Source organism: Mauremys mutica, chromosome 4 (genome assembly GCF_020497125.1).
Source record: "Mauremys mutica isolate MM-2020 ecotype Southern chromosome 4, ASM2049712v1, whole genome shotgun sequence".
Taxonomy (NCBI): Eukaryota; Metazoa; Chordata; order Testudines; family Geoemydidae; genus Mauremys; species Mauremys mutica.
The window spans coordinates 47,070,215-47,092,750 of NC_059075.1; the positions used below are offsets into that span (position 1 = coordinate 47,070,215).

General features: G+C 41.9%; 1 protein-coding gene and 1 long non-coding RNA gene across 5 annotated transcripts in view; one reads left to right on the forward strand and one right to left on the reverse strand.

The window, feature by feature from the left end:
* Positions 1 to 22,536, forward strand: part of BAZ1A (bromodomain adjacent to zinc finger domain 1A) — a 111,249-nt gene that overhangs the window by 86,333 nt on the left and 2,380 nt on the right. For 2 of the 4 annotated variants that reach the window (XM_045013519.1, XM_045013520.1), the window contains 5 exons: positions 3,364 to 3,444; positions 5,815 to 6,062; positions 6,153 to 6,379; positions 7,540 to 8,027; positions 20,779 to 20,924. In XM_045013519.1, the coding sequence (XP_044869454.1) occupies positions 3,364 to 3,444; positions 5,815 to 6,062; positions 6,153 to 6,379; positions 7,540 to 8,027; positions 20,779 to 20,924 (1,190 nt within the window). The remainder of the gene's footprint in view (positions 1 to 3,363; positions 3,445 to 5,814; positions 6,063 to 6,152; positions 6,380 to 7,539; positions 8,028 to 20,778; positions 20,925 to 22,536) is intronic. The other 2 variants (XM_045013521.1, XM_045013522.1) reach the window with 1 other exon arrangement.
* LOC123368617 overlaps positions 17,182 to 22,536 on the reverse strand; it is a 34,671-nt gene continuing 29,316 nt past the window's right edge. Inside the window, exons 2-3 of the long non-coding RNA XR_006578837.1 lie at positions 18,450 to 18,515; positions 17,182 to 17,880 (exon numbers count right to left, since the gene is read on the reverse strand). This is a non-coding gene — a long non-coding RNA (uncharacterized LOC123368617). The remainder of the gene's footprint in view (positions 17,881 to 18,449; positions 18,516 to 22,536) is intronic.

Consider the following 22,536-nt stretch of genomic DNA (forward strand, 5'->3'; position numbering starts at 1 on the left):
AATTTTAGAAAAAAAAACGGAAGTGCCTCATTACTGAAATTATTAATCTAGAATACTTTTTAGTTCTGTGGCCTTTATGCTTGTAAGGACTATTTTCCAACATCAGGCCTAATTTTGCTAAGCTTTTTGGGTCAAACATTGTTTGATCAATCCAAAACTTTTTTTTTTTTCCCCCAGTTTTTTCCATTCAATGTTACATTTTTGGGTGTGTTTGAAAATTTTTTAAATTAACTGTATCTAAATTTTTAAATGGTTTTGAAATGAAAAGTCAAAACATTTCATTTTGAAAATGTCAATGATTTTTTTTTTAATTTAGCCAAAACCACTTGTCGAATTTATGAATAGTTTTATTTGCCCTGAAACAGTTTTTGCTGAAAAATGCCATCTGACCAAAAATTTTTGCTCCGCTTTAGTCCCATATGCATTTGAGAGTCTACTTTATAAATTATTTAAATATTCTGTTTTCTTTGTTCCCATTTTTCCATAGTCCTAATGATTAGATTTTGGAAGGGAACGGGGTAGGAATCATGCTTTCATACAGGCTTGTTCTGTTGTCTTACAAAGAAATCTAATAGTGTTGTAGGATAGCTGGCTTGTCCAAGTGGCAGGCCTTAAATCTCACATGTCCTTACTTCTCCTTTCAAGACCGTGCCAATTTAAAACAGTAGCCATATTGCTTTAACTAAACTGGTATTGTTAAAGCGCTACAGACCCTGCACCACCCCAGTGTGGAACTGTTATGCCCGTATAACTTATTCCCATGCAGGGAAGGGGAATATATTATACTAATATATAAGGCACCTTTTATATTGGTATAATTGCATCCACACTGGGCAGGAAGGAGTGGGAAATTGTACTGCTTTAACTATATTGTTCTAACTATATTACAGCAGAAAAACACTCCCTCCTCCTCCTCCCCCCCAGCTGAAATAGTTTATACTGGCACAAAAATTGTGTACACCAACCACTCTCACTGAATTCTGTATCAGTCTGCCTTGGCAAGGTGATGATATATTTTACTCCACAAATTCTCTCATCAGCCCCCAAGTCACAGGGCCATTTTGTATTTTTGGTCAGGTGGCCCTTGTGCACAGAAAAAAGTCATGTTGTTGCAGTTACTTTATACATAAACCAAGCTAAGATGTTCTAGAACAAAGCCTGCTCATTTTCTAAAGAATTCTAATCGGGGGGGAAGCTAACACTGCTTTAAGAAGATAAAACAAGACTGGTTTATAGGGGCAGGCCTAAAAGAATAAAGGGAAAATGCAATCAGATAACTAAGATTGAATTGTCATTACTTGAAAAGGTTGGTTATTTGAGCTCCATTTCAGCAGGTTTAATTAATTTGATGGTAAAAATGTTGGAGGTCGTGGAGCTTTATGTACATGAGAGCTTCCTGGGGTAAACTTTTTGTAAGAATAGGACCCCTCCATTCTTCTAAAACAAACAAAAGTTTCAGTAGAATCCCTTCACTTTTTTGTCTCCCCTGTTGCCATTTCTTCATTCCATTTCCCTGCTTTTTTTAATCTTCCCCTTTGTTTTAGTTCATTAGGAATTGGAGCCACATTTGAAAACAGTTTTTTGCCCTTGGCTCAATTTCCAACTCTCCTACTCTCCCATCCATAGTGCATTATGAGCACTGAAGGAACTTCAGAGTGAAATTTACTATGATCACTGCCGGTTTTACTTGTAGCCTCCAGCGTGTACAGTAGACAAAGGAAATCGTCACAGAAGTTGAATGACCAGATGCTGAACTCTGTTCCTTTGTTTTCTATGTGTGCACCAGGCTGCAAAGAGAACTCTACCACTTATTATAGAAAGTTTAGATCGGCGGTATGCATACAAGTGGAGCAGCAGAGAATGACTGACAGAGTAACAGGTTTCAGAGTGGTAGCTGTGTTAGTCTGTATCAGCAAAAACAATGAGGAGTCCTTGTGGCACCTTAGAGACTAACATTTATTTGGACATAAGCTTTCATGGGCTAAAACCCACTTCATCAGCATGGAGTGGAAAATACAGAGGCAGATATAAATACACAGAGTAACAAAATTCATAGGGGAATTTAGGAAATGCAGGAAACAGTACCATCTCTAGGAGTGCTAGGCAGATTGCTAGTTAGTTGCTAATCTTTCAGTTTGGCAGCTAGATTAAACAACAAATTGGTTTTGAAGCTACACTGCATTATATATTGGCTGCAGTGCTGTGATGGGATTTGTACAAAAATGTGTTTTCTGTTATTGTTGGTCCTGCATATGGACAAAATTAATCCAAGAATAATAGGGAGAATTCCAGTACCAGAGAAAGGTGGTCCCTTCTGTCGTACACAGTTGGGCTTGGAAAAATTCTATAGTGAAACATCTGAAAATGAAAGCATTTACCTTTTTTTCCTGGCAATGGGTCTTTTGATGGAAGAAGTGAGGTTGTTGGCTTCTTAGATGCCTTTAATAAAAAAAATAAACTAAAAAAAAAAAAAGCACTCGTATATAGCATCTCACAGTGCTTTACAAAGGAGTAGCGTATCATCCCCATTTTATAAATGGGGAAATTCAAGCACAGAGTGGGGAAATGATTTGCCCAAAGTCATCCTTTAGGCTAGTGACAAAGCCAGGAATAGAAATCAGATCTCCTGAATCCCAGTCCAGTGTTCTGTTACTGGACCACACTGTCTCTCATAGAACTATAGAACCGCCTCTCAAATACAGTCTGGTCATTATTTTTCTAGATTTCTATATGCAAGGCGTGACTCTAGTTTATTGGTTCCCAACCTTTTATTTTTGTTGTTGGAGCCTCTTTGTGATTGGTGGACAGGAGCTTTCACCTCCCCTTAGCCCTTTGCACAATACATTTGTTACAGTTCTATTTTGTCCTCTATCTATTTTCCCCCCTCCTCTCTGACGCCATTCTTGACTTCTTCTTTTTTTTTAACTCCAAGATTTTTTTTAATACTTTTTGCTTTTTTTTGTTTTGTTGTTCCCCTCCTTTCAACATGCAATATGCTGTACTGTTTTATACATCCCTCATCACCACACTATCTGAGCACACCTTCCATAGTGCATTAAGTCATATGACTAGCATCTGTCACATCTGGTTAATTCCCCCGATCACTCCCCAAGGGAGAATTTTGTGTGCAGTGTAGGGGTTTGGTTTTTGTCTTTCAATGTATACCTTTCTATGCATGTGTTAAACTAGGCAAGGTCAAAGAAGTGTGCCTTGTGCTTGGTGCAGAAGGTTTGTGATGCTTCACAGTCTCAGACCAGCCCCCGAGAAAGTTCTGTCTGATGAGCTTTCCCCTTATGGTAGAACAGTGGTTTTCAACTGCTATTTAAAAAGTTGTTTGAAATAACTTTACAAATTTAACATTAGGTGATGCAGAAGATAATAAAAGGAACCAGTGGGGGTATAAAAAGAGGAAGAGGGAGGAAGACCAGTCTAGTCAGAAAGATGGTAAATTTAAAAAATGTTCTGTATTTTTAAGAGTTAGAAAAAAAAATATATTTTATTGTCACTCTTTTTTTTTTTCTTGACATGTTGATAATTCTATAGTCACTTGCATAGAATGAGGGAGTAGAGCTCTGAAACCGTAAGACTGTTTCTTCCTGCACATCTAAATGGTGCTTGAGGTAAAAACAAAAATAATTTGAAGGGTCAAATGTTTTACTTTTTTGGCAGAGTCAGAAGGAACTACACTTGGTTTTGATATAGGAATCTGTACAAGTTCATAGAAGCAAAACCTGTTAGTTTATTCTTTACTGTCTAAGTAACATAAAAATCTACCACATAATATGATTACATAGGAACCCTTCCTTGAAACTTTTTGAAATAGAAAACTGTTCCCTGAGCACAGTTACTGACATGTGACAACATGGATTTATCAAACAAGTTATCTAGTGCAGTAGGACCTAATGGCCCCAGCTGAGATCAGGAGGTCCCACACTCACTCTGTAAAGACATAGGAAAAGAATATCCTTTTCCCCCAAAGAGTTGACAATCTGAATAGACAAAGGGTAGGAGGAAAAAACATTATACTGCTACACAAAGGAAACTGGGACTCTATGATAAAAATGACTTAACTGTGGTCACATGAAATCTGCAGCAGAGCTGGGAATTGAACCCAAATCTTGAGTCCCTTTAACCACTGCTTTAATCACAAAAATAACCTTCCTCTCTGTTGAATTTTAAATAATAAATAGATGTAGATTCAGATTTGCCAAAACCTCAGGTCTTTTGCCCAGCTTTCCTAGCCTAAACTCTTTCTGTCTCCTCGCTGGATGGGGAGAGAGTCTCTTTCTGTATTTGTCTAGTCATTGCAGGGCTTTAGTCTCTGCCTTTTCTCACAACCAGTGTCTAAACTGGAGTTGCCTGACAGTTTAACATAACAGTTTAACATAGGCAGTGCTAGGAGGAGCCACACTCCAGTACCAGATTCTGGGTGGGAAGGAAGAAAGGGCCTTGGATGAAGAACACGTAACCTCAACATGGCCTATTAAATGAGAGGGGGTAGGGTTGGGACTTCTCTCCCTGGGGAGAAGTTGTTTTGCGAGCAGCTGAATTGCAGACCATTCCTGTACCCACTCCACGACTGGCAATGCAGGTGGTATGATCATGCACTTTAGTAGTGACATACTGGCTTTCCTCTGCTCATAGTTTTCCAGACTGCTTCTTTCAACACTCAGGAAGAGCTTGCTTCTTTTTTTAGCAGCAGCAATGTTAATCTTCATTATCAGGAAGCTATCGTTGTTAGTGGACCACCAACAGACGTAATCCTGGAAAACCCTACATATTGCCTTCCTTCCTGTTCTAGATTATTGCCTAACAATTCTTCCATTAAGGCACTAGTCTAGACAGATCCACTTGTCTGTGTTGACATATGACGCTTTGGAACAGTAGCGGGGCAGTCCTCTGATGTAATTTGCATTAAGTTTCCAGAAAGCTTGTTGGTCATTTAAAATCTCAGGGCCACATTCAGACCTCACCTCTACTGCACCTGTAGGGAAGAAGCAGCCAAGTAGGACGTAACTTTTTTCTGACCCACTCTGAACTCTTCCAAAAGCCACATAGTTTATAGGTCTTCCACAGAAAGAGTTGTAAAGGGGAACGTTGAGGGGCTTGGGATCAGCGGTGTATATGGGTGGTGGTGGGTTTTTTTTGTTTTTGTTTGTTTGTTTGTTTTTAAAACATGAGTGCTGTATATCTGGCTGATTCTCTCTTCTTCCTGCAATATAGGACCATGCAACTTGTGTTTACTTATTTTATTTCTTCAAATTTGGGGTACATGATTTAGATTTTTTTAAAATGAGAAAATGGTGTTACTGTATAAACATCAGTGCTGAGCAACTGCTGTAACTTTTTTTTTTTTACTTCCTCTTTTGACCTGTAAATATATGGGTTTAAAAAATAAAAGTGTTTTCAGTTACTTTTCATTTATTTAGTGCCTGTGTGCTGGAGAATTTTCTTTCTTTTGGTTTAAGAATCTCTTGGATTTCAAAACTGACATCAAAGCAAGACACTTGACATGAATATTCCCATCATGTGTTGAGAACAGCTTAGTGTTAAAGGGTGAAATCCAAAGGTGAAACTTCAATGTTCACAGGTTTGCACTAAACTCTTGTGCCAGGATGTAAGCCAGGAAATCCCTGACACTGAAGGGTTAAGAAATTAGTGGGAATGCTCTTTGGGTGCTTATTCCTATTTTATCACATGAAAAGTAGCTTTTTACCCATAAGTCTCAGTTCAGATACACAGAATCGTCAGTCTAGAATGAACCTGGATGCTTGCATAAGTAATGTAATTTCTGTTTCCTTCCTATAATACAAGATGCCAGTGATGGTGGACGTTCATATAAAACAGTCCTGGATCGCTGGAGAGAATCTCTTCTTTCTTCTGGCAGCCTGTCCCAAGTCTTTCTACATCTCTCCACATTGGATCGAAGTGTTATCTGGTCTAAGTCCATTCTAAATGCTCGCTGTAAGACGTGCCGAAAGAAAGGTGACGCGGAAAGCATGGTGCTGTGTGATGGCTGCGATCGAGGTTATCATATCTACTGTATCAGGCCCAAGCTCAAGGTGTCTGAAGAAAAAGCTTTTGAAAATCTAGAATTCAGGTAAGGCTTAAGACCCATGGCACCTCACTAATGCATATTTGTATATTACCAGGCCATTCCTGAAGGAGACTGGTTTTGTCCAGAGTGCCGACCAAAACAACGTTCTAGACGCCTCTCCTCTAGGCAGAGACCTTCTATGGAAAGTGATGAAGAGGCTTCAGAACAGTTTGAAGAAGAGGAGGAAGAGACTTACTATGAGGAAGTGGGACAAAGTGAGGAAGAGGATTATGAGGAAGAACAAGAGGAAGAAGATGAATCACAAGAGGAGGAAGAAATGAGGTAAGTCAGGGGCCATACGAACTGTTACTTTTTAACACTATATTATTCTAATAGAGCACTAAGCACACTTAATCTACAAGACAGAAGTACGTTGTCTTTGTCTCAAAGAGCTCACTGACTGAAAGAGTTGCAGACACTTTGGTCAGTGGTGACTTTGGCCCTCAGCGTTTGGTTTATTGGAGTTACATGCATAAATATCCACTCCTAGGGATGAAAATACACTCTTATTAATGTGTATGTGAAAGAATACCACCTGCGGTCACTAACTATGGAGTGTCTGCTCATTCTCAAGCCACAAAGATACATTGATATTTGGGAGAGGTGCTGTTCAGAAAATTAAATTCCCAAATTTCAGATACTGAGAGTTTCAAGGGAATAGATGGACCTGGTGAGAACTGGATAGTAAAGAAAACAAAAAGGTTCTCTCCAAAGGGAGAATTCTAGGGATGTGTAATAGGGCCAAGTAAACGTGCAATTTGAAAAAATCAATAAATTGATGAATTTGTGTCACAAATCAAGAATGTAGCTTAAAGGGAGCTTGTAACCAAGGGAACACTACTTCTCTATAGTCATTTGCAATTGAGTATGAATTAGAGGAATTACATCCTATCCCCAAAAGTTGGGGTTTAATCATTTGAGAGAACATACGTTTCCATGGGACCATCAACTGCAAAATAGTGTCCCTTGGATCTCCCTTCTCTGATTTTGATCTTGCCTTGTGAGGGCATTATAGAAGACCCAAGGACTGAACAGGACTTAATGTTAGAACCTGTCGTCCCTGCAGCTTATTTATGTGGGGATGGGATTCCTGTGTATTACTAGCAACAACTCTTTCCTCAAGAAACAAGGAGCCAGTTTAAAAAATAGAACCCAGGGGTCTCTCCAGGCAGCACATTTCTAATACCAAGCTGTTGAGCTGACTAGGCTTTTCAGAATCTTTTTACTACATGCTGCACAGAGCATTTGATTTTAGAGAACTCCACAGAGCAATATTTAAGACTGCTAGTTGGATGCCAGCTTCAGTGGAAGCCAATTTTCTATCTTGTTAAACAGAAATTAGGTACTGAATTAGAATCCTTGAGGAAAAGAGGGGAGCAGGAATTTAGAATAGTTAGAAGTAGTGATTTGTACAATACTGCTATGTACTTACATTTTTACAGCCCATCAAAACAAGGAAGACCACAAGTCAAACTTCCATTAAAAATGAGAGCAGCTAAACTCAACAATCCCTTTTCAAATCGAAGCAGCCAGCGTCAGGCCTGTAGAAGATATGCTTCTCGGAGTCAGCAGAATACACCTAAGCAAACTGAATCTTCGTCTAAAGTTACTGGAAGGGGGATAAGAAAGATAAAGTCAGCCCCTCCATCAGTAACAAAACCTTCTTTAAGACTGAACAGCCGTACCACTCGTCAGAGTCAAGGCTCATTACGAGCAGATGTATTTGTGGAATTACTCAGTCCTCGAAGACGACGTAGGGGGAAGAAGACTGCAGATAGTACATCAGACAACAGTCCTTCTCTTGGCTTCAGAATTGTTGCCACCACAGACTCACGTGAACGGCTTAGAGGATCTCCTCCAGTTTCTACACAGAAGTTTCCTCTTCAGGATAGTGAATCTAAGAGAAGAGGCAGGAAACGACAATCCACAGGTTAGAAAAGCTTTGCTAAGAAAAAGTTAAAGCAACTCCTTAGATGGCGGAGAGGGGGAAGGTTAGGGTTTTGAGGTACCTATTGACAAGTGGTTATATGGAAAAATTCTTATGATTTACAAGACAGTTCCATTGAAAATTAACCTATTGCCACTGCAAATTCCTGTCACTAATCCTTAAGTACTTTGAATTAACCTGTCAAACTGAGTGATCAGATCCATGGCACAAGTGTTAATTTAGTGTTTTCACTTAATGTGGGGGGCTTTCTAGTTAGTGAACTGTAAATCTGGAAGTGATGATAGACTGACCATGAGTGTACTCCATATGTAACTGCTAAAAGGCAAATACTAAATCTTCAGTAAAGCAAAAGCAAATCCTAATAATAACTATCAAGTAAACCATGGAGGACACAGAAGTAAAGGGACAATGAAGTTAGGAATATGGGTAACAAATAAAAAAGAGATTCAGCCTAGAAAAATGTACACTGATAATGTTTGGAGAGACAATCCAAAACACTCAATGAGACAAATATTTGGAAAGCCACAATGCCACGAAAGACCTAGTATGTGATAGAAGACTGCAAATTAGCAAGAGTGGCAGTAAAAAATGCTAATGGCATTTTGTACCATTTCAGACCTTCATCATTAGGTGTCTCTGCTCATCCTGTAGCTAAGAATTGCTAATACTCTGCTAGTCCTTCCTGATCAGAAAGCAGAGTAACTGTTCTCTGAATTAGTTGTATTTGTAGGATGGAAAAATGGTAGCTCAGACAGTAAGAGAGGCCTCTGCTATAACCCTATAGTAGATAAAGGCTTATATAGAGCATCTATGTATGAATTGCTGTTTGGGGGTGGGGTTTAAACTGTTTTCTTGGTTATACATACACTTTTAAAAGGTATATTTTTATACTGAGCTTGCTAGATTCCTTCTCTTTTATCCTAATGTGCCTGGACATGATCTTCATTAGGTCACTACTGACTTTGCACTGAATTCCAGCAAGGCTGTAGCACAGTTCAGATACGTGACCTTGATATACAGATGGGACTAAACCAAACTGTGAATTGTGTTTGGGGGCTATTGTATTGAAACTGGATCTCCCAGAATGAAAGCTGCTGGTCATACTGCCAGGGTATGACCATGAGCAGATCAGCAGTGATTACAACTGGGAATGAGGGTGAACGTGGTATTCTCATCAATCCTACTGGTTGAGGATAGGGGTTTGGGCAGGGATAGATGCATCCTGGAGATGAGTGCCTGGCTGCACAGATGTTGTTGACAGAAGGGTTTTGGCTTCCTTGACCATGGTGGGGTGCTGTTAGCGTCCACAGCAGTCCTCCTTCCTCAATCTCTTCCCCTGATGAAGAAGGGGAAGAGCATCTTGAGGTGCTTACTCACTAACCTAGTAAGGGGGGCTTTAAACTAGGTTAAAAGGAGGCAGGGTGATAAAACCCTACAGGTAAGTATGAAAGGTGATCTTGAGAGAGGGCTGGAAGTTGGGGGATGGGGGTGGGGAATGGAAAATTACAATAGGTTCATAGGGAAGAGGGAAAACAATGGGGGGAATCTTAACATCTTGTATGTAAGTATAGAAATGCAAGAAGTACGGGGAATAAACAGGAAGAACTGGAAGTCTTTGTACATAAGCAAAATCATGATGTAACATGCATCACAGACTTGGTGGGATAAACCTCATGACTGGAACATTAGTATAGAGCAGAGGTTCTCAAACTGGGGGCAGAATGTATTCTTTGGGTGTGTGAGAAGCTTTTGGGGGGGGGATTTACTGTACACATTTTACCCACAGCAATGAATAACTAGCAAAGCTGATTCCTCCAGACATATTAGGTCCTCAGGAGGCGCTGTGCATTTGATTCTAGATCAGTGATCCTCAAACTTTTCAGGGTCATGCCCTTCCTTATCCCTGTCTATGCCCTCCTCTCTCGCCAGGGCCAGGAATGGAGCTGCGGTCCAGAGCCACTACTGGGCCGCAGTCATGGCCCAAGGCTGGGAGCAGAGTCTGGTGCATGACCGCAACTGGGGACAGGGCTGGAGCAGAGCTGAGCTGGGTGGTACTCCTGCCCCTCCTCACCCCTCATGGCGGCTGGCCCAGGCCCTTCCACGCCACCCCCCACCCCCACCCCCAACCCCGAACTTTCCCTCACGCCTCCTTAGAGGGGTGTGCCCCATGGTTTGGGGAACCAACTGTGCTCTAGATGGTGGTGCATTTTGATGGATTTCTGTTAATCTTCCATAGCATTATACTAAGTCATTGCCATCTGTACATTAATCCATTTAATTGTAAGCATCAATCACAATCACAGTTTTGCTTTTGCTTTTATTACAACGGATTGTTGGCTCTGTTTGAAGCAATGCCTTGCTGTTTCTAATATTTAGTAAGAGCTGCATGTTGTGGGGGTTTTTTTGTATACGTATTCGTGTGGCGCAGGGGCATAAACTACTAGAGAGACAAAGAAGGGGAGCACATTTAAATAAGTTTTTGAGAACCATTGATCTAGACAACATCATATTAAATCTACTCCTGACAAGAAGCCCAAACATCTGACTTGTGAAAACCTTTCTTCCCAACATCTACTAGCCTTCATTTCAGAATAGCAAATGATCAGGTGCTGTTGGCTAAGTATGACTGTCTCATTCGGAATTCACAGACTCACAGCAGAACAGAGCTTATTTCCAGGCTCTGATTGAAGAGGGTAAGTTGGTGGCCAGAACTGCACTTCTGAATCAGCGGTTGGTGCAGCAGACAGGCCATTGTGATGCACCATAAGTAAGGCTACAAGTCTGTCATGGATTCCATGGTTTTTTTTTTTGATGACCTCTGCAACTTCAGCCCTGCACAGCAAGGTGAGCCCTGAGTGGCAGGGCGCCGGCTTCTGTGAATTACTGTTTATTGACTGCGACCTGTCAATGACTTTTTACTAAAAATAATCCTGACAAAAACGTAACCTAAACCATGAGTCATGATTGCATTCTTTGGGGTTTTTCATGGAGGTTCAAAACATGGTGAAGGATTTACCTTTTTGATAATGTCCATTTTTTTTCAAAGACAGATGAATCCTTACATACTTCCTTTTGGGGGGCGAGTCCTTTAAAGTATCTCAGGCAGCCTTACAAACCTAGACTGGAATTTCAATGGTTTTATCACCAGTGGTCTTGTCTCTTACAAGGAGGGTACAAAGAGTAGAAGAGTCTTGTTTCCCAGCACCTCCCATGCCTACAGCACCATCTCACTCCAATCCCCCACTGAAAAGATATTTTTGACGGGAGCTCAAGAGATATAAACTATTTATGATGCCACCACTGCCCTACCCTCACATACTTTTCAGTGGTCATTTCACACTCTGTTTCCACAACTGAACTGCCATAACAGTCAAGTGGATATTAAATATCTTCCATTACAGCTATAGAGAGTTTATGTCCTTACCTCCTCCAAAATCCCCATCCCTGTTCCTCTTTAGGGACCATTCTTATGAGGGGATTCTCAGGCAAGAAGAGTGGAATCCCTCCTCCAACAAGAAGCAATAGAGCTTCAGCACCAATGAATAGGTTTTTACACTGTCGTTCCTAAAAAATGGGGGATTGGAGACTTGTCCTTAATTTCCATGATCTCAACTGCTTTATTCGGAAGCTGAGATTTCAGGATACCTAGATTGTTTCTGAGGATCTCTGCTTTCTTCTGATGCACTTCCCTGTAAAAGTCCAAACAGTCCAGAGATGCAGGATCCTTCATTGAATCCTTACTTACAGCGTCACACAGAAAACAAGCTGGTAGTGTTACTACCCATGTAGGCTTTTCCTTTGCCGGAAAGTGAGGAATCCATTTTGGGCCTTTGACCTTCAGTCATCACACACACACAGACCACTTATTTTGAAAAGAGCACTTTTAATTTACTTTCTACAAGGTTTCTTTCTGGTTTGATAGGTTACTTAGTTGCAGGGATATACACAATGTATATGTTTGTTACTACATTATAATGGGACACAAATAAGTGAAAACAATGCAAGTAACATCCCACTTGTTTTCATTAACTGTAAACACCAAATGCACTCTCATATATTTATCACTTTGATCTATACTAATATACAAGTGAATTGGCCTGGGGCTCTGGCATGAGCTGGCACCTGGTCTGAATCTGTCACAATCCCATTTGTCACACTCTACCTACATAGCCTTCAGGTGTGGCCCCAGTCAATTATTCACCAACCAACCACAGTATGAATACCATGCTAACAATTCTTTCCAAATTAACATCTTTCCTGATATGGTGGAAGGTTCCTTATCACGTATGTGTGGGCATCCCCTTCCTACCATCCTTTCCAGACAAGATGATCATTTATAGACACTTATCTTTGGCTGGAGAGCCCACTTGCACAACCATATGGTGCAGGGCAATTGGACCTCTCAAGAGACCAGGATGCACATCAACCTTCTGGAATGCCAGGCAGCCTGAGAAGCTTGCAAGATTTTTCTCCAACTCCTCCAGTCCCACTATCAGGGCCGGCTCCAGACCCCACGTGGGGCGGCCCTTTCCCGGGGGGGGGCGGCAGGCTGGGCCGGCGGACCTGCCGCAGTCATGCCTGCGGGAGGTCCACCGGAGCCCCGGGACGACCGGACTTGCCGCAGGCATGACTGCAGAGGGGGCGCTCATCCCGCGGCTCCAGTGGACCTCCCGCAGGCATGACTGCAGACGGTTCGCTGGTCCCGCGGCTCGGCTGGACCTCCCGCAGGCATGCCTGCGGCAGCTCAAGCAGAGCCGCCAGACCTGCGAACCGTCCGCAGCCGCGGGAGGTCCAGCCGAGCCGCGCGACCAGCAGACCCTCCGCAGTCATGCCCGCGGGAGTGTTGCGTCTCGGTGCCTCTCAAGCGGGCATGAACAAAGCTCTTCAGTCAATTTGATTGGCAGCTAAGTCCTTTATTTCTCTCCAGCATATTTCATTTATACAATTAATGCAGGCAATCAAGCAATTGCTAATTGGTTAATAAGGTGTAGACAGGCACAGCTGTAACTTCATTAACATCCTGGCCAACCCTCTAATTCATTATCCTGTTATTGCCTCCCAGCAGATAAGAACTAGCTTCATCCTTGAAACTTGCATGTCAGTTTCTCACACTCTTATGCAAAACAATCCGACACTTCCCCCCTTTTCTCATAATAAAAAAGGGAAGGCACAGCAAAACATTCCCAGCTCATAGCATTACATTACTACAATCTATTACACAGCAAAACTAAAAGCAAATCTAAACACCAGCTGCCTAACTAAACCGTAACAATATCTTCCGCAATGCCCTATTTTTACCTATACATCCCTCCTCCAGGTAACGCAAGTGGCCCAAGGGGCCAGGAGGGTTCTGCCAATGTGCAAACACCCACAAAGCAGGTTTCCAATAAGAGCTTCCACTGCAGCAACATGGGGCAAGCAAAAGGCCGTAGTATTTATGGCACTCTGCGCCAAAATCAGCCAAGGCCGGACCCACTTCGCCGGAATCCATCTGGGACCTTGAAAACAATCTCAGCTAGGCCACCTGGCATTTGCCTCGCTCTGGCATAACAACTTTATCTCATCCCTCTGTTCTTGTAACCACGCTGCTGTAATTTTCCACCAAGGCAGCATAGGGAAGATGCAACCGGACATCTCCCCCCTATTCTTAAACACAAAAAAATTAAAAACATCCAATAAACTACACCAAACTTATAACAAAAGGCATACAAACAAAACAAAAAAATTAATATACCTTATGCTACAAAGCTCACCTATAACCATGCAATTCATAACATACAACACCAACAACATCAAACAAAACAAAACATAAAACATCAAAATACAACAACAACAACAAAAAACAATAAATTCTGCAGGATTCCCCCATACTCTATTGCACACCAAATTGTGACAAATTGCTGTTACCAATTCATCCCTCATATGTCAGGTGATCAAACTGACACTGAGGGAGGGGGGGGTCCTAAAAAAAAAAAAAACCACAACATAAACCACAGTAAAAATCTTAACACCACAACAATCATTCTGGCCAGAAACAAACATAAAACATAAAACATAAATTTAAACTCCATAATAAATGCATGATCCTTATTAAATACTATGCAGCTAACACCAATTTTCTTTAATATCTAAAAAACAAAAACAAAACTACCCCTACTGGGCAAGCAATTATTACATACAATATACAAATACCCTCATTACTATCAAGCAAAAAAAAATTACATCATCCATTAAATCATTTACATTAATACAATTGCTTCCTAGCTTACTCCTAAAATTCAAAGCTAATCACAGCTTAAAATTTCTTACTATTAGCTTCTAATTTTAAACACTAAAAAAAAACCATCACCACTTATATGCCCTTAGCCTAATACAATTACAATTACATAGCACAATATACAATCTTCAACTAATGCAACAAAATATTCATGGCCAAACAATTGCAAACTAATTTCTTGCCTAAATTTATTTACAAACATTTCAAAACACCAAAAACTTTTCTCTAAGCATTTTTAAAAAATTCAACCTTTATTCCCTCTGGCAACCATAGAGTTAAACTTTTAGTCTCGCTACGCCCTCAAGAGTTTTTCAGCCAGCTTTCCAAGCCTTATCTGTTGCCTGTCCGCTTGGGCCCGATCCTGTTTTCCCTTCCAAATACGCTATCTATTATAATATAGACCACATCTAATATCAAGCAGTGTACAACGGCCAATAATCAGCACATGACACAAAATTAACAAAAAGTCTAAATAGACTAACAAAGGCACTTTACATAAAAATTCTTAGGGTCACATAAATTCAAAGCCATTCTCCCAAATTACCTAAATTTATGCCTAAACAATCCACAATTCCCCCCTTTGAGAATACTCAACAAACTCGTTGGCTGAGTTTTCTCAAACTTGAAAAACAACAAACAATTAAACTCTAAAAAGCTGGGGTAAATTATTTCACATTCATCCTCCCCATGAACCCGGCAGGGTTCGATATGTAAAAGCCCTCACCCCCCAACTCAACCGGTTTACATGCTGGGGAGGGGCACTGCAAATATTTACACTTTTACTTAAACAGTGTCTAAATATATTTTTACAACTCCAGATCAAATGGCACTCCTAATATATTTGTAAGGGCAGTGGGCTATCCTGGTGCTCAAAATCACTCCGAATGGCCATCAGCTGGCCATTCAAAAATTCAAACATACTAGCTCCCACGGCAATGCTTTCTCAGCCTCAATAAAATAAGAACATATCATTTACAATCCAATTAGGGTGGGCTATACATACTGAAGGATTTATCCAAAACACAGGGCGCAGCCTGTAGAATAAACCCCGAAATTCAATTAATACCACAGTTCCAAACATAAGTCCCACAAATTTCATCCTGCCAGTGTGTAATTCTTTGTTTCTTCACCAGGGTCAGTTCTCAATGTCCTTTTAATCAGGAATTTCTGGACTTTGGCAATATCAACAACATAAGTGTTTTTTCTTTTTTTCCACCACCGGCATGGTTCAGCTTCTACGGGGGAAATTTACCAGGACACCATCCCGTAGTAATTTTGCTTCTTTCAAAAAACAACAAAAAAAATTCCAAATAACACAATGGGGGCTGCCAAGGGACACCTTGTCCCTTTTTCATGCTGTCCAAAAACACAATAGGACTAAAAAATTACCTAGGCCAATCATCAGTAGAAAAATTCTTCTGATGTGGAGGGGTCTTTCTGCAGTAAAAATCATGGGTCTAAGCAGTCAGTCTTTTTTGTAGCGTTTCTTTACCCATAAGAAAAGAAATTTGACACATTCCGGTAATGCCAGGCCGAGTTTTGCAGCTCTCATTAACTTTTTTGGGCCCAGTCACGCTCTCTTTAGTCTGGGCTGTTCGCCAAGTCTTATCTTTAGCTTGCTTAGTTAACTCATGCTGTTCCTTTTCCTTCCCTGCTTGGCTTCTTTTAATCTGTGAATCCTATGTTAGGACACCCAGCTATTGCTGCTCATACCAGAGAAGCACAACGGTTTTCCCGGCACTGTCCCAGGCTCAAACCAGCCAGTGTAGGACGCCTTCTCCAGGCTCCTGCCAGAACAACTTGCTTGCTTGTAGGTCCAAACGACCTCCGGGGCCACGGCACAAGCCTCTGCCTGCGCCGTGCACTCCAACATCTTCCCGTCCAGGGCTCGCTTCCAGCGGAGCACCTCCTCGTCCTGTGCCCGAAGGCCGGTCGGGAGAAGCCTCCCCAACTTCCCCTCTCTTCTTAATAAGTAAATCAGTGCAGCAGGGGAAATTCTTTCCCCCTGTCGGTTCATAATGTGCAATAAAGGCTTCTGTATTTTCTTCCTTGTTTTACTCCATACTTGACTCAGGGAGAAAGCTTCCTTATCGCCCTGAGTCACCGACTCCCAAAGCTCAGAGCCTAGCCGCTCCCAAACAGTTTTATCAAAAACTGTATTTGGTTTAACAAAAAGTCCCCTTCTGTGTCCCCACCGCAGCGGGCGGGATAACATATCAGAGGGGAGCCTTTCTCCCTGCCGCTTCATAATGTGCAATAAAGGCTTCTGTGTTATCTTTTGTTCCGCTGATGCAGCGGTTCCCATATTAGCCGCTCACCTCTGAGCTCAGATGCGCCTCTCCTTTGGACGCCCGGGGGCCGGCCCTTCTCCAGCACTCCCCGCCGCGGCTCTTCCGCCTGGAACAGGCCACCGAGACTAGGCCACCGACACTTTCAGCATTCGATACGAATCACGTCGGATAGGCACTCCCCGCCTCTGGGCTCAGGCTCCTGGCCGTTCGCCTCTGGGCTCAGGCTCCCGACACTATCATGATTCAATACGAATCACGTCGGGGTCACCATTTGTTGCGTCTCGGTGCCTCTCAAGCGGGCATGAACAAAGCTCTTCAGTCAATTTGATTGGCAGCTAAGTCCTTTATTTCTCTCCAGCATATTTCATTTATACAATTAATGCAGGCAATCAAGCAATTGCTAATTGGTTAATAAGGTGCAGACAGGCACAGCTGTAACTTCATTGGCTATTTAACATCCTGGCCAACCCTCTAATTCATTATCCTGTTATTGCCTCCCAGCAGATAAGAACTAGCTTCATCCTTGAAACTTGCATGTCAGTTTCTCACACTCTTATGCAAAACAATCCGACACGGGAGGTCCGCTGCTCCCACGGCTCCGGGGCGCCTCCCGCGCATGACTGCTTGGGGCGGCCAAAAAGGTAGAGCCTCCCCTGCCCACTATGTTCTGATAATGTCAGACAACATGGCAACTCTTTTACATCAACAAGCCGGGGGTGGGAGGGGCAAGATCAATCCCCCTGTGTGTAGAAGCAGTCACCCTGTGGAACTGGTGTATCAGGAATTGAATCACCCTGTTGGCAGCCTCAGAATGGGTTGGCGGACACCCTCTGCAGGCACTTTGCTATCAATCGTGAGTGGGAATTGCATGGTTCAGCCATAAATAGTGTCTTCACTTCAGTAGGAGACCAGCAACTGGGATCTATTCGCTTCCCAAACAAACAAGAAATGCAACATATACTTGGAGCTCTAGGACTATGCTCTCAGGGTGGTGATCTTTTTCTCGCCTGGTCAGATCATCCGAGCTATGCCTTTCCTCCTTTGCTGCTCCTACCTCAGTTCTTACAGAAAATTAATCAGGACAAAGCACAAGTCATCCTCATTCCCCCCCCCCCCCCCCAACTCTTCCCAAATCTCGGACTGTTACCTTGTTCTCCGATCACCATCTGGTCCTTTTGTGATCTCTTGGCCCAGGAGAAGGATAGGATCAAGCATCTCAACCCTTACGTGTTTTATCTTATGGCTTGGTTTTTGGCATATTAGTGCTCTGGAGATGTATAAATGATCCTTATTAACAGTAGAAAGGACTCCAATAGAAAATGCTGTTCAGCCAAGTGGAAGCATTTTTCCATTTGGGCACAGAAGAAATGTATATCTCTTGAGTCAGCAGATGATAGTCCAAAATTAGGGGAATATCTTCTTTTTCTTAACACAGCTGGGCTTTCCCTCAGTTCTATACAAGTCTACCTGGCAGCAATAAGTGCATGCTATCTACCCTCTGGTGGCTATTCAGTTTTCACTCTCTGACTACCAAATCCTTAAGGGCCTAATTAGAAGTTTCCCACCACTAAGGAAACCTACTCCTCGTTAGGACTAAATTCTTGTACTTTCAGTACTCATTAAGCCTCCCATAGAACTATTAGCTTCTGTGTCTCACTTATCAATGGAAGTTGCATTCCTTATGGCTATCACCTCAGCCAGAAGCATGGGTGAGCTAGGAATTCTAATGGTAGATCTGCCATACACTATATTTCATAAGGACAAAGTCTCTTTATTACTCTAAAATTCACCCCAAAGTAGTTTTGGCGTTTCACATGAAACAATCAATAGACTTACCTGTGTCCCCTCTCTCCCTGAAACAGCGTGTGTCTGGAGAGAAGACTTCATTCCCCAACTTTCTACCTGCGAAGGACAAAACCAATTAGAAAATCACCTAGATTGTTTGTGTTTCTCGCTACAGCAGAATGAGTCCGAGGTTAAGTGGCCATATAGGTTGTATTGGATGTGGCCTACATATGCAAGAGAGACACAAAAGAGAGTGTAGGTCCTCTGCATAGTGGTCAAACAGAGCTAATAATGGACAACACCAAGAACACCAACGTGTTTAAATGCCTATTTTGTGTCAGTCTTTAAAAAAATAAATAGTTGTGACTTGATACTTAACACAATTAATATTAACAACAAGGGAGAAGGAACACAAGCCAGAACAGGGAAGGAGCAGGCTACATAATAATTATTCAAGTCATCAGGGCATTACCCTAGGTTACTTAATGAACTAGTTGGAACCATTTGCAGTTTCTTTGAGAACTCGTGGAGGAGAGCTGAGGTCCCAGAGGACTAGAAAAGGGCAAAGAGAGTATTTATCTTTTTAAAAGGGTGAACACAGAGGGGAATTATAGACTAGTAAGCCTAACTTTGATACCTGGAAAGATACTGGAACAAATTATTAAACAATCAAATTGCAAGCATCTAGAGGATAATAGGTGATCAGAAATAGCCAACATGGATTTGTGAAGAACAAATCATGTCAAACCCAATTTCCTTATTTGACGGGGTTACTGGCCTCCTGGATAGGGGACTCAGGGTTAAGCAGTAAGTAGACTTATATTGATTTTAGTAAAGATTTTGACAGTCCCTACATGTCATTCTCATAAACTAACTAGAGAAATGTGGTCCAGATGAAATTACTTTAAGGGAGGTGCACAGCTGATTGAAAGATTTTACATAAAGAGTAGCTATCAATGGTTCACTGTCAAACTGGGAAGATGTATCTAGTGGAGTCCCACGGGGGTCAGTTCTGGGTCCTGTACTAGTCAATATTTTCACTAATGACTTGGATAATGGAATAGAAAGCGTGCTTATAAAATTTGCAGATGACACCAAACTGGGAGGGATTTGAAGCGCTTTGGAGGACAGGGTTAGAATTCAAAGTGACCTTGACAAATTGGAGAACTGGTGTGAAATCAACAAGATGAAATTAAATAAAGACAAGTACTTCACTTAGGAAAGAAAAACCAATGTCCAACTACAAAATGGAGTGTATTAATAGGAGTGTCATACATAAGATACGGGATGTTATCGTTCCACTCTACTCGGCATTGGTGAGGCCTCAGCTATACAAGCTTTAGGAAAGATGTGGACAAATTGGGAGAGCCCAGACGAGAGCAACAAAAAACGATAAAGGATTTAGAAAACCTGACCTATGAGAGAAGATTTTTAAAAGTTGGGTATGTTTAGTCTTGAGAGAAGACTGAAGGGGAACATCAATCTTTAAATATGTTAAGAGCTGTTACAAAGAGGAGGGTGCACAGTTGTTCTCAATGTCCACTGAAGGTAGGACAAGTAAAGGGCTTAATCTGCAGCAAGGGAGATTTAGGTTAGATATTAAGAAATCCTTTCTAACTATAACGATAGTTAAGTTCTGGAATTGGGTTCAGTGGGAGGTTGTAGACTCCCCATCATTGGAGGTTTTTAAGAACAGGTGAGACAAACACCTGTTAGGGATGGTGCAGATGTAATTGGTCCTACCTCCGCATAGGGGATGGACTAAATGACCTCACAAGTTCCCCTCCAGCCTTCTATTTCTGTGATTAAACATTGTTTACAGAATCTTCATTATCAAACTTCTATATGATATTTAGCTGTAAATTGCCACACAAATTAACTCCCAAAATGAGTGAGTAGTGTGAGAGAGAAAGAGAACCCAAATGCTTTGGTCTTTTATTGCCTTGATGAGCCACACATCCAAAGAAGTGAAGCAGAGCCCCATCTGCTTTCTTTATACTCTGGAAGAAGAAATTAAGTAGTAAAATCCACAGAGTTCCTGCCTCATTTGCCAAACTTAGCTTTTCAAATCCACCCCTGCTTGCTATGAATAAAGTCCACAGGATGGGATAGCCGGGCAAAATAAAGCTTAGCAGAAGTACTACTAGTACACGTGCATTTAAAACAGGGTGGGGGTGGGGGTGAGAGAAATTTTCCACCCTTTGCTGAACAAACCAGACTGCGAGAGAGCCCTACCTGATCTTGTACCTTCCCGTCCCCTACATCCCATTAGCTCTTGTTGGTATGTTACACATCCAGTGTTTTCATGTTTTATTAAATACTTAATATTGGTGTGCCATTTTCTTACTTTTTGTCAGTAGTTTTGTGATCTGTTTTTCAGATTCGTCTCCTCACACCTCATTGAACAGGAGGAGTTCGGGTCGCCAGGGTGGAGTCCATGAACTGTCAGCTTTTGAACAACTTGTTGTGGAACTGGTACGACATGACGACAGTTGGCCGTTCATGAAACTGGTTTCCAAAGTCCAGGTATGCATTTCCCTGAAAGTCCCATTGGCTGGTACAGAAGAATGGTAAGGCTATACTAGCATCACAGAATGCCTGTTCTCCTCAATCACATTGCAGCTGCTCCCGGTGCCTGGGGGTTGCTCTGGTATTACCAGATTTGGAATTTCTGTTAATTTCTGACCAACTTTTTATACAAAAACTTGAGACTTGAAACTGACAAGAGCAGGAATTATTAGGCAGCTGGAAGGAGTGATTTTAAGATTAAAGGGGGGGGAAATCTCTATCTTAGAGAAGTAGGTTGGCGTGGACGTTATAACCATCTACACACATGAATGAAGGGTATAAACGTCAAAGAGAGGATTTACTTAGATCAGGAACATGTGGGGAGGGCAATATCTTGGAGTAATGGGATTAAAATAAGAAAATCTCTGGCTGAATTTGAGAAAAGCTTCTGGATGGGGAGCTGTATTAATCGTGACCTTCAGAAGAAAGTGGTAGAAGCTCCCTTGCAGATACATTCAAACTAGACTAAGCAAAGCACTGGAAAAAAAGTCCCTTCTATTATTTGAAAAACAAAAATCCACAGCCAATTACACTTTTAATTTTCTATGTAGTGCCAGAACAGATGAATGTAATTACTTGCTGCCTGTCAGTGTGCTGACCTGTATTTACAAATCCTGGATGCACTTAATGATCACTCTTTATAAATGCCAAGGAATGGATGATTTTACCCACCTGGCCTTCTTCACTGCTAATTCCTCCTGCAAATTCGCTAGCAAGTTGCACCCCAAGATATAGGTTCAGAAGAGAGCCCATAGCCAAATTATATCTGGCTTAAAATGTATATGTATGTTTCTGGGTTTTCTTGTCAGACAACCAAATTTGGGATCCAAATTGTTCCATAAACAAAGACACCCTTTAAAAAATGTCTTCTAGTCTGATTTGGGGGGTGGGGACCTTGGAATGTGTGCTTGCACAGAATTCAAGGTTTGTCAGCCAAATGATCAGTGTCTGGGTTCAGTAATCCTCCTCCCCTTTGCTTTAATCCTGTATGCATCTCTTATTTTGACTAACTCTGAGTGATTGACTGAGCGGCTGCTCTCTCATTGTCTGGCATCTGCATACAGTCTATCCTATATATGCCACTTAGAAATCTGCAGTGTCTCCTACCCTTCAAACAAAGTATGTGAGGACTAATAGAGTGAAAATAGCCATCCCTCAGCAACAAGGGGCTTGTAATATAAAAATAAGTACTACAACAAAATGAAAAGAGTTTGGAGATACCTTAGAACTATAGAAATGTAGGGCTGGAAGGGACCTCAGGAGGTCCCCAGCACTGAGGCAGCATTAAGTAAACCATCCCTGACTAGTGTTTGTCCAAGAATCGGTGGGGTCTTGTGGGTTTGTTGGGGGTCAGGAGTGGGCCTGCAGTGTGTCTGCCCAACCTCGGGAGGAGCAGAGGGTCTCATGGAGTCAGCAGCCTCTTCCCACAGTTGCTACCTTAGTTATCAGGCAGCAAGATGCCTAGACATGAAACCTGGTGTCCCAGTGCGGCTGCGTTTAAAGCCATGGCTGGCTTCACCCCAAGGCCTTAGGCACCATAACATGATAGCACCAGTTGGGAGCAACTGCC